This window comes from Cygnus olor, chromosome 3 (genome assembly GCF_009769625.2).
Source record: "Cygnus olor isolate bCygOlo1 chromosome 3, bCygOlo1.pri.v2, whole genome shotgun sequence".
In the NCBI taxonomy this organism is placed as follows: domain Eukaryota; kingdom Metazoa; phylum Chordata; class Aves; order Anseriformes; family Anatidae; genus Cygnus; species Cygnus olor.
The window spans coordinates 39,075,179-39,090,452 of NC_049171.1; the positions used below are offsets into that span (position 1 = coordinate 39,075,179).

Sequence of the window (15,274 nt, forward strand, 5' to 3'; positions counted from 1 at the left end):
GAGCAGCTGGTGAGGATAAATTCCAGCTAATCAGCACCGGCATGTTTCTCTGGAACCCAGAGACTTCTCTGGGATTTTTCACTCCAACACTAGAAGCCCGTCTTGCTCCCTTTCCCAGCTCCATTTTAGTTGCTTATACACTACAAGGAATCACTGGAGGCCGAGGAAATTGTCTCCCTGTTGGTATTCAGTTCTCTTTCTCCCACATACTCCCTGAAACTGGGAGCCCTGAAACTTTGTGAAACCCACAAAGCCCTTGCCTGCATCAGGTGCTGAAACACAGACACGGTGTCACAACTGCTTCCAGCAGCAGGGCTGAGAAGTGCTGAGGTTTTTTCTGTTGTACACAAGGCTTCACAGTCTATGAGTGCGCATTTAATAGGTACGAACAGGCCCCCAGATTACACCAGGGACAGCTTTCAGAGGAGGGTGAAGTCACACAGAGTGTGGCTCAGCTCACCAGCACACACAAAATTAACCCATCCAAAACCAACATCATCAGCAACAAGTGGACTATTTTCTTCTGAATCAGTGACTTGAGTCAGCTCTGGGAAAGACCTGCCAGGTGCCCAAGCTGGCCACTGGGGCCAGAGGAGACAAGCATGGGGGAAGACGAGGGTCAACAAGCCTTCTGTCTGGTGGCACTGGCTCAGCTCCTTATGAGCCAGTCCATGCCTGCTAGGCCAGGAAATGTGCCCAATTCCTACCAATCTGGCCACAGGACATGAGGGCTCATCAGCCATTGGGTTCCTTCTCAGTCTGTCATAACTCACCAGAGAGAGGCAAATCCATGGCAAAATCAGAGATCTTTTCCTTGGCACCCTTGGCACGAGTCCTCCTGACTTGCTCCTTGCCTTGGGAGGAGAAACAGCTTAGGTCCCCTGCAGCTGTGTCATTCCCAACGTGCCATCCAGCAGACAATGACCAGCACCTGACCCTTCTGCCACACCACAAATTTGTCATCTCCTGGTGTGAACAAAGATAGCAGTGGCTTTGTTAAGTGGAAATACTGTGCCAATAGCTCTGTCCTCTTCAGTCGAGTAGTTGTGGAGGAAGATAAGCCTTAACAAGCAAATGAGTTCTTTGAGTGCTGTTTTTAAGGAGTCAGTTTGTTACTTCTGGTCCTTTCAGTTCACCTAAGAAGTGATGTTACATCTCACTACAAACCCTGCCTATCTTACACCCCACAGCTTCCAGACTGCAAGAGGCACTTTCTGCGTGTGGATGCTTAACTTAGCCTTCTTTCAGGAAATTGCCAGCCATCCAAAGTCTATTTACTGCTGCAATTTCCACGCTTGACTGAGCACTAATCATAGACTTAAAAACAGAAAGAACACCAACAACAGAAGAACCCTGCCACGTTGGTACTTACTTGTCCCTCTCTTCTATTCCTTCCCTCTCTGCACTTGAAGATAAAACACCATGTCCATGTTCAAAAGAGACAATTCTCTTTTTTCATGTTCCTGCAACAAATGCTCACCTCGGCTCCTAGATAAGCAGCAGTTACCTCATTGCAAGAGAAAAGTCCAAGGTTCAGCCTGAAGCTGCCATGACAATTTATTATTTACAGTTCGTTAAAATGAAGTGAAGCCAGTGTACACTTGAACAGTCTGGAAAGCCTTGGAAAGAAGAGACTTGAGGCTGGGTTAGGTGTGTTGTACATCAGTGAAAGTGGTTTTACTTTTTTCTTCCCTGCAATTAACTATGAATTTGATGGATGATAAAACAGGGAGTAGAACAGAGATGGAAAAATTGTTTGAACTCTGTGCTCAAACATGAAATCCTTAACTCAGTACAAAGATGACACTGTAGAACTTACTGATCGGTGGAAATGTTTACTCTGCCTTTCTTTAGCACACTCCCACTACAAGCAGCAGGAGAAACCATTGGTTTTCCCTTCTCCCTACTCCTCTTTCAACACGTGGGGCCAAAGTGATGAGAAAGCACATAAACAGGAAGAAGGGGATGCTGAGACACCGAGACCCCATGGAGGAGACTGTAACAAGAGGCTGGGCTGGGCAGAGTGAAGGACAATTCACCAAATCCCTTCACCAGGTGGTGGCTATAACTGATAATGATGATTAATGCAAACGATGATTGATGCTAACTGCTGTCAATGTTACTGCAAGGGTGAGAGGAGGAAGATGCTGGTGCTTGGGGAGCGAAAGCAAGCAGGTGGCACAAACCATCAGAGGATGCACTGTGCAAAAGGAGCGGCGTGCAGCACAAGCTAACTTGTGTAGGCAGAGAGGGGGGAGTGAGAGACAGAACATCAGGCACGCAAGGGATGTGCACTTCTCTTACTGGTACTCTGGAGGCATCCCTGCAACTCCCCCCAGTTCAGCCCACAGCGGAGATGATTCATAAAGTTTGCATTTGCTCAGGTTGTAGTGTCTGCAAACTAAACTGTTTGACCACTGGGGCTCCAGGTTCTTCCCCACATTCCTCACCAAAAGGATGCCATAAAGGATGCCATAAAGGATGACTAAACTGACAAAATCTCTTTATTGGAAGGGAGCAGAGGATGAGGAAGGTGTGAATGGGAAGGGAAAAGAATAGCTGAGATTGCACCTGGCACACTGAGCAGGTATACAGAGGACAAGTAACTTGGATTATAGCACCAGAAGGGAAAAAAGTCTTCATCAGCTAGCGTTTACTTGTCATACACAATATTTTGTGTTTTTTTTTTTTTTTTTTCCTTCAGAGAGAGGAAATACAAAGGGATCAGCTTGGAGATCACAAGCAGGAAAAGACCTGGACAGTGTGACACTGGAGGAATCTCAAAGCTCAGGTCTAGCACAAGTGTTGCTGGGCAGGAAGCTAAATGGATCCATTGCAAAAGTGGTGGATTTAGCTGAAAAGAGAAAGCAAGGCTGCTTTGCTGAAAGCCTGCAGCCCAGCAAAGTTTGCAGAGCATGTTGAAGGGTCTCTGAGAAGCGTCAGACAAATTCATGGAGTTATTCAAATTAAACATGAGCTCAAGTATTTATAGATCAAGGTCTAGGGATAAATTGTATAACCTTGACATTTCTTCCAGAAAAAGCAAACATATCAACATCAGTCCGTCGCTGTCCACAGCAATATCTTGCATAACACAAATCCTAATTCAGCAGGACTGATACAGCCAGAAAGAAGAAAAAAAAAAAAAGTCAGACTCTTACAATACAGAAATGAACCCATCTATCCATCTATAAACTATTCCCCTTGCATCTCAAACACAGCACAATGGCAGCTTCTAAGCAACCTCAAGACACTCATGCAAGTCATTAGCAAATTTGACAATATTAACATCAAAAATTGAAAATTAGACATCATCTTTTTGAAGAAGATATTTACCTTTGCCCGTTGAGAGGGGATTTAAGTGACCTGCAGCACAAATTGAGGCTGATAAGAGCATTTAGCATTTACTTGTGATATATCTTCTCCTGTGAAGACAGGCTGAGGGAGCTGGGGTTGTTCAGCCTGGAGAAGAGAAAGCTCTGGGGAGACCTCATAGGGGCCTTCCAGTACCTAAAGGGGGCCTCCATGAAAGCTGGGGAGGGACTCTGTCAGGGAGTGGAGTGATAGGACAAGGGGGAATGGCTTTTAACTAAAAAAGGGTAGGTTTAGATTAGACATTGAGAAGAAATACTCCACTCAGGGGGTGGTGAGGCCCTGGCACAGGTTGCCCAGAGAAGCTGTGGATGCCCCATCCCTGGAGGTGTTCAAGGCCAGGCTGGATGGGGCTTTGGGCAACCTGGGCTGGTGGAAGGTGTCCCTGCCCATGGCAGGGGTCTGGAATTAAATGTCTGTAAGGTCCCTTCCCACCCAAACCATTCCGTGATTCTGTGATATGACAGAGCACCATTACACCCCATAACTGTAGATGTACACCTTCCAAAACAGCCCCAGTAACATCTTATTTCTCTAAATTCCCTCATGACAGTGTCTTTGCCTCATACCAAACTTGGGTATTAGAAGGACACTGAGGAGCCAGCCTGTCAAGGCATTTGTGGCTTTATAGGCCTTTATTTCTTTGCCAAGCTCACAACCTGATATCCTGAGGACCAGTGGTGAGAGCACTCCCTCGTTTCTCTTCCCTCTGCAGAAAGGTGCTGCGTTTTGTGACCTACTTTCAGCAAAAGCCACTAAACATTCAGCTTAGGTGCTGTCTGTAGCAAAGATCCAATTTAGAAGACCTTTACAGAAGACTCACTTTGCACCTGCATTCAGCGGTCAGATGAGGAGAACAGCCAACCCAAAGCTCAGACACAAGCCACCATTTTGGGTGGGTCAGTGGTCAGATGAGGAGGACAGACCAACCCAAAGCTCAGACACAACAAGCCACAGATGGATTCTGACACCAAGATGACTTTGTGGCTTGATTCACCTTGCAAAAACTCCCATTTGAATGCCAAACTCTGTCCCAGGTTACACAGAACATCCAGTCTGGGGCTAACCTCTCGAGGGAGCACAGAAAGTTTCCACAAGTCCCGTTGAGGAACAACTTCAGAAGGTGTCTAATGTCAAAGCCTGTCACATCCCAGCATCTCAGCCCCTAAAACCACCCACTAAGGAGCAGGAAGAAAGTTGCAAAGGGCCAGTCAGTTCCCCACATAGCAGAAGCAGGCACTGGCCACAAACATGATGTTTATTTTTTTTTAACGCTGTTAAAAAAAAAAATGGTTTTGGAAGATTGGGGGAAACGTGCCAACCACCGTGAAAATGCCTGGAGACAGTTTTCCACTCTTGTTATGAGACTAAAGCTTTGTGACATCTCTTTCATTTATCTCTTTGGCAGTGTTTTCAAAGGCTTGGTGTGTTTCTCTGAGACGGTCTCTCCGTCCCCTCCTCTATCTGTAAAGGACTGAGGCAGACTTAGGCCCCGAGATAAAAATATCTACATGTGAAACAAGTGGGTTTGAGACTTTTTTCTGCTGCCAGGGATTTTGCAAATGACTGAAGTCTTGTAAATGTTCCTAAGAGATCCACAGGCTGTAAAAGTCTTCAGGGTTCCTGCGTGTTTGTGTATACATAACACACACGTGTGTGTGTATTATGTCTGGGGCCTTCATGCACTCAGCAGCTGCCACATGACTCGCTGATGGCCTGTCATTGAGGGAGAGGTGAGTTTTTTTCCAGCCCTATTGTGTCAGTATTCGTGACACAAACCCCAAGTGAACGGATGATGCTTCATTCATCCCACCCTTCATCCGTCCTGATGGAAATACTGCCCACTGAGGGCAGGGAGGACAGGCCGATGGTAGGCTACCAGGCTACGAAGAAATGTGATAAAAGTACAGCATGGGGCTGCTCCTAGGCAAAGAAGATACAGCTATTTTAAGTATCATCTAAAGCTGCTTATTCACAAGCTCCCTGTAAAATACGAGATGTCATAGATGAAATGCTTAAAATGGATGTTCAAGGAAGGCAGCAAAACAGACATTTACATAATCTTTAAATATTAATATTTGTAAATAATACCTGAACATCTGCTAGCTCATACAAGGTCACTGACATGGAGATAACTCCCCAAGGGTCAAACCAAACACAGTCTATTTTAGGCTACGGAGACTACTCTGAGCACCAGCAAAGCAAAAATCTTTGTCATTTACCACTGTACCCAATGGCCTGCCTCTAATGGGCTGAGAGCAGGGGGGACAGCAGTGCTCACTGGGCTGTTAACAACACAACTTACACAACGCTTGCCTGTTCACTTGCTCTTCACAAAAGGTACTCGTTCTTGAAAAGCCTTTCGCTTTCCTCTAATGTTTTTCTTCTGTTTCATCTTGCACAGCCTGGTCACAGCTGTGTTGGGCTGGCTGCTTGCTGGCTGCCCTCTGCAGACCAGCAAGAGTCACCGTGGGCATGATAATGCAGCTACAGGCTCCATCCCCTTTTTAAAGCTCAGTCATGAAGTTGTAGGCTGATCCACCAAAAATTTTGGAGGCTAACAGCAGTACATTATTTCACCAAGCTTCAGAACCATCACATTTACAGTACTGGAAATTTTTAATGGTCTAACATCACTCACAATTTCCTTATGATGTTATTTGTTTATTTTTTCCAGTTGAGCTGCTTTTTCCCACTTGGAACTTAACATCACAGCCCCAGTGCAGCTCCACTGGGATGGACTCTCCATTAGGCCATGGTGCCTGAGCTGCCCTCAGAGAGCAGAAGATGTCTCAGGGCAGTGGCCAGTTGAAGTCACACGTGTCCCACGGGCTCTTCTACACCATTTCTGCAGTACAAAGGCCTTCTTACCAAGCGCAGGTCAGACTACTTCAGTTTGAGTGGCATTACTGCAGCAAAAAACTGAAGGAACTCACAGTGCATAGCAAAACACCCCGTGTTAATGTCTGCTTGGTGTCAGCTGAGCACAGAGATAATCCTCATGGGCTCTGTGACACTGAAAAACAGTAAAAATGTGATATTTGCAGAAATACTGTGCAGTGATGACGCTGGACATCAAAACCTACACCATCAGCACAGCAGAACAAAACCCCTCATCTTCCCCTAGGGTCCCAGCATGGCAGAGGTTGGAAGGGACCTCTGGGGGTCATCTTGAACATGCCCTGGCTCCAGCAGGGACACCCAGAGCAGGCTGCCCAGGACCACGTCCAGGTGGCTGTTGAAGGTCTCCAAGGAGGAGGCTCCAACAATTCTATGGGCAACCTGTGCCAGTGCTCCGACTCCTGCACAGTAAAGAAGGGCTTCCTCGTGTTTAAATGCTGGCTCCCGTGTTCTAGTTCATGCCCATTGCCTCTTGTTTGGCCACTAGGCGTCACTGAGATGAGCCTGGCCCCATCTTCTTTGCACCCCCCCTTCAGGTATTTCTATACATTGATGAGATCCCCCCTGAGCCTCCTCTTCTCCAGGCTGAACTGTCTGAGCTATCAGCATTTTCTCATTGAAGGAGGTGCTCTGGTCCCTTCATCATTGGGATGCTCACAGCATCCCAGTCTCTAATGATTTGGGTTTCTAACGTTTTTGAGGCATGTGCTTTGAAGCTTTTCTCTGCTATCTGGACCACTAGAAATATTTTCTCTCTATATATTTTTGTGTCTTTGTTTACCAGTGCATGGTTCTGTCCACCCAGCACCTACAACTGCATACAACCTGGCTGGAGAGGAAATACCACCACTGAGCCATGATCTCTCTTTCCCTAACCAGCTGGTGGAGAGACCCACCTTAAGCAGCACGTGCAGCCACCTCTAAAGGAGCTGGGATGCCCAGTGCCTCCAGAGCCAGCTCCCAGACCTTAGCCTGGAGGTGGATTTACATGTCTGGGTTTGTCACCAAACCCCCCAGGGGAGATTTCCCTATATTATACCCCGAGAACAATTTAAGGCAAACTTCTACTTGAGAAATAGCAGATCGAGTTTACTACTGGTTATTTAGAGCCACCTCCAATGGGCAGACTGGAATGCCACTTGCTAGTAAACTACAGGGGGGAGAAAAAAAAAAAAGAGAAATCTGCTGATGATGGATTTTGAACGCTGGAGTTTGGAGAAACACAAACTGTGAGCATGGGGACAGCGCTGTGCTGTCAGATCAGCACATCAGCTCTATGGGATGGAAAGCCTCTCTTCTTCTCCAGCACAAACAGGCAGGTCAGAGAAGCTCTGTTCTAAGCACCAGGCAGATAATACAAATTCCTGTGGGACCAGCTGGACAGGGGAACATTGTGCTTCCTTTGAGAAGGCTGATGACAAAGGATGCAGTATCAGCCATTTAGCAAAAGCTTTAGAAAGCTGTGCTTTGGTTCTGGAGGGGCTTGGTTATTGATCTAATCAGAAAAGGAGGCCAAGAAGGATTTTCTTGCTGGTGTATTACCACATTTTTCATTCAAGTACATTTTCTGGCACTCTCCTACATCTGCAGTAATGACCTCCTACATCTGCGTAGTGACCCTAGAAAGATCAGGAGAGCACGTTCCAGTAGCTGGATACAACACAAGACAGAAGCAAAGGTGATGGAGGCCTCCCTACTGACCTTGTGGCTGCTCTTGTGGAGTCTGAGACAAGATTTTATCTGGACAAAAATACTTCATTTTTTCCTAGCAATGTGACCCACCTAATGAGCTCGTTACTGCAATTCAACCAAGACAACTGGGAAGCTCATTGTGACTTCACAACTACAAGTGGACATTAAAACCTGCAGCTTGGTTATCTTCCCAAAAGAGAGAAATACCTTTTAGGAAGACTCTGGGGAACACTAGCAAAAGGAGCTTGCATTAGCAGCAGGAAGGAGTGCAGCTGCATGGAGCACAGAAGGTGATGGGGAGGGGGTGAGGCCCCTCTGAACCACCTTGAGGTATCTCCTGAAACCACCCACATCCTCCCATTCACACGGTGTAAGGGAGAGCCATCTGGTCACAGGCATTATTATTATTATTTTTAATAATTGAGCATGAAATTAACAGAAATGTTTTTTTTCTCACCTCCAAAAGCCGGCCGCATGGTGAAGTCATGGTCATCGACCCTGAGAAGCTGCTCCGACTTTCCTTTCCGAGTTTTGGTCACGTCGTGGTTCTTCTTATAGATGTGGCTGCAAGAGAGAGCAGCGGCTGATTTCCCCCTGCCAGGTTTCACGGTCCCTGCTAAGGCTGTCAGCAGGAGGTGCAGCTTCGTGGGAGCAGCCCCAGGGAGGGAAGCACCACTGTGACTTGGATAGGTACCAGTGCTACAGCACCATGAGAAAGCTGATTGTTTTGGTAGGGGTCACACAATGTCATACGTTATTCTGAGGCTATCTGCCCCATGAGTATCAGCTGCTGGTGCAGACACAGAGCTTTTTCTTTTGGCTTTAAACAGTGACAAAATCACCCGTTTCCCTCCACAGCAGCAGGAAAATAGAGTTTTTATATAAAGAAGTCAGCAAGATATACTTCACTTTTCTGAATATTTGGGGGGAGGTGTAAAATAATCAACTTTTTATTTGAAGATCAGAGATTATATGAGGACAATAGAATAAGGATGAAAGCAAGCCCCTGATAAAAGCCACTGAAGTGGCAGAAGTGGGTAAGTAAGCAGCAGGCAGATGCTGCTTGCACTTTCAGAAAACCCCACTCAGCAGCCCTGGCCGTGCCCCAGTGGTGCAGGAAGGAGGGCTTGAACCATTAAATTCCTCAACCCCATTGCTCGGGGGCATAAGATCTGACATAGCTGTAAATATTGACACAATTAGCTACGTGTCAGCCACTTACTGAAAGTGGCTTGTATTTATTAAAAACAATAAATAAAAAGAACTATATACAAAAGGGTTAAGATGCATTCACCTGTGTGGGAGGAATATTGCTGTCTGATAAAGAACAAACATCTTGGAGGAAAAAATAAAGGGACTACTCTAATAGGTACAAAAAGTGAGAGTAAATTAGGATTTCAATCTTGACCAAAAATTCAGACCTTACAAAACAATCTCCACTCTTATAAACATGGCTGTGGGAAGCCTGTGCATGTGCTCAGGAGTCATTAAAATACAAATCATGATGCATTTTTTGGAAAACCCAGGGCTGCTGACAAAGCACTCCACCCTGCTGCTCCTGCAAGTTGTCATCGATGAACGATCATACCGTGTCTGCTCAAATTTAACCACCGTGGAAAGACCCAATACTGGTGAGACACTGCTCAGTGCAACCTCTCTATCCAAAGAGTGAAAAATAAACAACAGTAACAAAGCAATAAACACGCCGATAAAACTTTGGATCACATGCTGTACAAAAAATGCTGACAGCATCATAAGGGCATCGTGTAAATTGATGGCACAGCCTCCCGGAAGCACCAAGCTCCCATCAACCCATTTAAAACCATCAAAGGGCACACAGGAGTAGCAAAGAAAATTCTGTGGGCAGAGGGGCTGGGGACACTGGCAATGTTTTAGGAAGAACGCGGAGATATTCAGGAGCTTCTTGAGAAAGGGGTTGTGTTTAACAGCCACCACACAATCATCAGGTCCTGCCCATCCCTGCCCTGTACATCCCGGATAATTCAAAATTTACAGATGTAGAGGTCTGTCATTTAATTATGAATCCATTTAAACCTTTTACAAAGATTTTTAATAGAGTAAATCCAGTGCTCACTGTCTTTAACATATCCGATTATAGGTTTGCCAGGGTTTCTTTCTGCTTTCTTTATATGCTTTCTGTAGTCTATGACTGTTCATTTAAAGCCACCCACTTTCTTTGCACTTTTTTCCCAGGCTTTTCATATATAATTTTACTGCTTGTTTACATTTCACTCACATGGGATGAGCTCAATAAAATTGCCTTTGCAAGTTCTTGTTCTTGTTTATAGGAAAGAGAAGGGGACAGGCTTCTCATTAAGTTTCTGTGAAGGATTCTCCATTATTGCCCTACATTTATTTACATTTTCCTTTCTAACCACTTTTGCCCATAATCGTTCCCAACTGTGTAACGTAGATCCTCTCCATGTTGCCAGACACACCAACCCAAATTAAATTTTGATGGCACAAGACGCATCACACACAACAGCTTAGCAGGATTCAAGCAAGAGCTGGGCACCCGTGCGGACATTCGGGACTTTTCAGAATAAGATAAAGAGCTTAAAAAATGGAAACAGTCTTTGTGTTGCAGGGCATAAGGCAACCACTTAAAGTGGAGAGGCTGAAAGTGAAGTTAAGAAGTAAATTTAAGCGCTGGTGTGGCACAAGCACCTGCACCAGGGCTTTGGAGGGATCTGCACCTCCCTCTGTGGAATTTAATGTTGACATTCGCCACAACGAGATGGTAGCTCGTGGTCACAGCGTGCTGGTTCCTCTTATCCTATTTCCTACTGGGATTTGGAAAACTATCTTACGGTTTCAGTGATTTTTTTTTAATAAAAATAAAGCTGAAGGCTTAATTTACTTTATGAAGGAGCTGCAGCAACCCAGCACCAGGAGAGGCACAATACCTCCTGTTTTTCTAACTCACACGGCATATGGCTGCTGCAAAGTTCTCCTGGAAGACGGAAAGGGAAGTACAATGGAAGTTTATGTCTGCCATAACAACAGACTCACCCCTCGATTAGCACCCTACATTTACTCGCTCCATTATGCTGCACGCCCCACATAGATGTGCATGGTCACATGCCCAACACATCAGCAGCTTAGGACTCTGCATTTTTGCTGGGCAATAGGAAGAACGTTTTTTAACCATAAATAAATAATAATAATAAATCTGTTTTATCGCTGTTCATGTTTTTAGTTTATTAAAGGTGATTACACAATACTACCCATTCTTGTTTGTTCTCCACAACAATAAATCAAGCTTTTTTTGGAGTCTCCTTCTCTGGAGATATTCAAGGCCTGTCTGGACGCCTACCTGGGCAGCCTGCTCTAGGAAACCTGTTTTGGCAGGGGGGTTGGACCCGATGATTTCTTGAGGTCCCTTCCAACCCTTACGATTCTGTGATTTAAAAAAGAAATTAAAAAAAAAAAAAAAAGTGTACCCGCAATCCTTCACTCCTTGCCTCCTCCTAATCCATTCAGCCCAAACCCAAGCCCAAATCCATTCAGCAGAGGGTGAAATTCACAAGGACATTTCACGCAGACTTACTCCCTTGCAAGGCTGAAAACGCTCAGCCTTTTATTTTGGCTATTTCGGGGCAGGGCTATCCAATCTGCCTGCCTCTCCCCGTGCCCCTTGCCAGTTAAGGTGTCATCTTTAGCTCATGGAAACAAAAAAATATCACATGCCTTCCTCCTTGTGACATCAGTGCAAGTTGCCCCTGCGTCAGCAGAAGCTGAAGCAAACCAGCATGTTTAATTGCAAAGCTGCAGCACTGCAATAATGCTCATTTTTCCAGTGCAGAAAGGCTGCTTGGGTGGCGAGCACTGCACAGGGCGAAAGGATGCAGCTACGGGGATCCACCAGCAGCCTCTTGGCACAGATCAGCAGACCGCTTGTCTCAGGGGGCTGCTGCTTGGAGCAAGCTTTGTGCTGCCGTGCCCTGGTGGTTGTCTTCTGCTTCTGGGCCCCAGCCTAAGGCTGGTGGTGTAGCATGCCCAGAAAATTTAATGAAATACTCCAAATCGCTAACTGCTTCCAAAAATCTTGGTAGGAGGTCTTTAGCTAACAGAAGTTGAAAGCAACTTCTGGCTCAAACACAGCGTCTCTGCTGGCTGAAACACGAGGCAGGGGTGCAGGAGTAAGGGAAAGGAGAGCAGCTTCTCCTTGAGGAAGCATTACCCATTCAGCACGCTGAATGAGGTTCCCTTCCCACAGGAAAAAAAAAATAACACATCACAGAATTTAACATCAAGCAAAGGAAGAGATTAAGATGCACAGGCAACTGTTAAGTTGGCATTTCTTAATTTGGGTTCCAAACTTCACAGCCATAACTCTGCCACAGCGTGTTCCTCTCCTGTGGAGGTGCAGGCTCTACAACTTCTCCGTGCACACTAAAGAGACACCCATCCCAGAGCCTGAAGGAGCAGCGAAGCCAAGCACTCAAAGATCCCTGGCAAGAACCTCTACAAAGTGTTCAAGCAGTGAAGGGTAGGCCTGCACTCCAGCAGCTCAAGCAAGATTCTCAAGACAATATAAAAAGCTTCAAAGCAGGTTGATGTATCACCTTAAAAGGCACAAAATATCAAACTTCTCAAACACAGACTCTCAAACACGGGAATAAATCTTGTTGGTTAAGTCACTACTGTAAAATAAATCTACTATATTCCTTACGGTAAGTCATCGAGAGAAATACAAAGCAGACGATGTGATGCAGTTATTAAATAAGGATGCTGTTCTCATTTCTCTTACACGATTAGAAAACCAGCATGGGAACAGGTTGTTATTTGCTTTTACTAGAACAGGCCACTGTTCATTGCTGACTTAGACACTTTATTTATTATATGTAACTGGAAATTTAAGGTATCTATGTCACTGCTCCATACACTTGTTTTGGTAGTATTACAAAATTCTCTGTATTTAAAATGTCATTCACATTTGCCACTTCCAAATATTTGATTTTATACGCTTCTAAATAAGTACATTGTTTGCACAGGAAATGTAAATATATATATCAGGCATATAGTTCTCCTTATGTTTTACCTGGCTGGAAAACTGATCATTAAAATTATCTCACAGGAAACGAAATAGTATCAGTCATTCCTTACAGTAAATTCATCTATATAAATAAATTTAGCAGCACTTTGAACTCCACTCTACTACAACTTCCCAAAAACAATGGGACTGTAGAAATTGTACATTACTTTGCTGTATTTAAATAAAGTAAAAAATACTCAAATAAATTATTATGCCAGAGAATAGTGTTGCTTCTGGATAAAGTCACATTGAAAAGGATACACACTATTTTGTTTCTTCAAAGTAGATGATCTCTACCATATGTGAATGGTTTGAAAGAAAACGCTCATCTTGAATTCCCCATATTTCACAGAAATAGAAAAAAAATCAGTTAAAAGATTTCATCCAATAATTGAGATTCTGTTAAAATCATTGGCAAAACTTCAGACGGCTTAAAGGTTTCAGGATCAGGCCCTAGTTGTTTCAGCTTAATAACATTTATGTCACTAAAAGCATATATACTACTGTATTTTTCAAAAAGCTGTATAAATCTAAGAACACATTAGGGACTCTCTGCTTTCAGTTGTATCACAACATTTCTTTGCAATGTGTGCAAGTAACAACGCTCCCTCTAAAATAAAAAAGTTCAGTGTAATGCAGAAAAAAAAAACAAACACACCAAAATAAATAAAAAGATGAAGCTTTACGGCCATAGAGAAGCCATTTAATAAGGATTAACCCAATTTTATTTTTGAGCCCTTAGAACAATGAACAATCTTGTAAGATATAATTGCCCCTGGATGACATAACCACAAAAAAGGATAACATCCTTTGGGCTGTCTGGCAGGTTTGGAAGATTATCTTTTCTAATGTAAACCTCTCGTCAAATCTCAGCAACGTTAAATCTAATAAAGCTAACCAAGACCTTTAACTCCTTCTTGTGCATTTGCTTGACTTTAAAATATATATATATTTTTTAATTTCCACATAATTTTTTCAAACTACATTTAGAATTTCACAATTCCTGGGTAATCTTCTGTGTGTTATTAATGCCGTGCATGCTAAGCAACACCTCAAGTTGTTAGGTGACAGCACAAGTGAACAAAAGCAGCACAGGCAGTCCAACAGACAGCAAACAGCCTCCTCTAGAAACACTTGCATTGGTCTGATACTGAAGAACACGTAGATTTGAACATCTCTGTTCATTGTTCATGTTCAACATCCCTGAATTCTTTCTGCAGCTGGGCTATTCACACACGTCTAAGATCACCTTCGCCACAAAGCATGCAGAAGTTGTCAAGGCATCTGCAAAACCCGCCTCATTAACCGCATCCTTACAGAGTTAAAAGTGAACATGGTATCAAAAACTATTCAAAAATGTTATTTGTGAAGCTGTTCTCACTATGTACGCAGATGCTGACAGAGCAGGTTTTAGGACTGTGCAATAATGTACTTTTACACTGCAGGAAGAGAAACATAGGTATTATAATAACCCGTACCTGGCTTTCTGCACCTCTGGCTGGCTTGTCCACCTCCTCCTCCTGTGCTTCTTGCTTTCCACAAGAAGAACCAAGCAAAAGATTAACAAAAGGAGTTTTGCGAAATAAGGCATGCTGCTGGAAACAGTTAGACACGCCGTGCCGACGTAACCTGCCGTAGCACGAGTCCCCCCGGCTCTGAACATCGAATCGCCGCTAATTCCAGCATCGCCTGGCTGCCAGCGATCAGCAGCAGAAACACTGCGCTCCTGATTTCATATTTGAGACAGGCTTTCAAGGGCTTCTCCCTCGGAGCTTTCCCCTCGCCACTTGCTTAACGATTGGCCATCACTCCCAAAGTTTGCCTCACCAAACATTTCCACTGGGTCCTAGAGGATATTTGCTAAAGCCATTACATAAAAACTGCAATTCGGCACGCCAGCTTTTTGCTCAATCCCCTAATCTCAGGACAGTGCTATCCTTCTGCCAGACTGTGTAAAACCATGCTGTCCCTTTTCATTAGGCTTTCCAGATTTTCTGTTCGTTCACATGGTGACTTTTTCAACTGGGAAGCGACTGTGCCATCACATTTCAGCTAAGTACGTTTCACAATGCTCTACGTATTGTCATGGTTTTACACCAGCGGAGATTTTATTTTCCAGTTTAGTCAGTCTGGCTGTTTATGCTGTTGAAGATAAAAGATGAGCTATTTCCACTGAAAATGATTTTATTTATTGTTAACTTTTAGGGAAAAATTAAAAAACAGAAGCCCCCAAGTACCTATACATGCAAT

At 44.3% G+C, this 15,274-nt stretch overlaps 1 protein-coding gene across 1 annotated transcript in view; it reads right to left on the minus strand.

Moving 5' to 3' along the window:
- The window catches only part of LOC121067017 (gamma-aminobutyric acid receptor subunit rho-2), a 28,437-nt gene extending 13,672 nt beyond the window's left edge, over positions 1 to 14,765 (minus strand). Inside the window, exons 1-2 of the mRNA XM_040550965.1 lie at positions 14,503 to 14,765; positions 8,423 to 8,529 (exon numbers count right to left, since the gene is read on the minus strand). Coding sequence (XP_040406899.1) covers positions 8,423 to 8,529; positions 14,503 to 14,687 — 292 coding nt within the window. The 5' untranslated portion in view covers positions 14,688 to 14,765. The remainder of the gene's footprint in view (positions 1 to 8,422; positions 8,530 to 14,502) is intronic.
- Between the last annotated feature and the right edge of the window lie 509 nt (positions 14,766 to 15,274).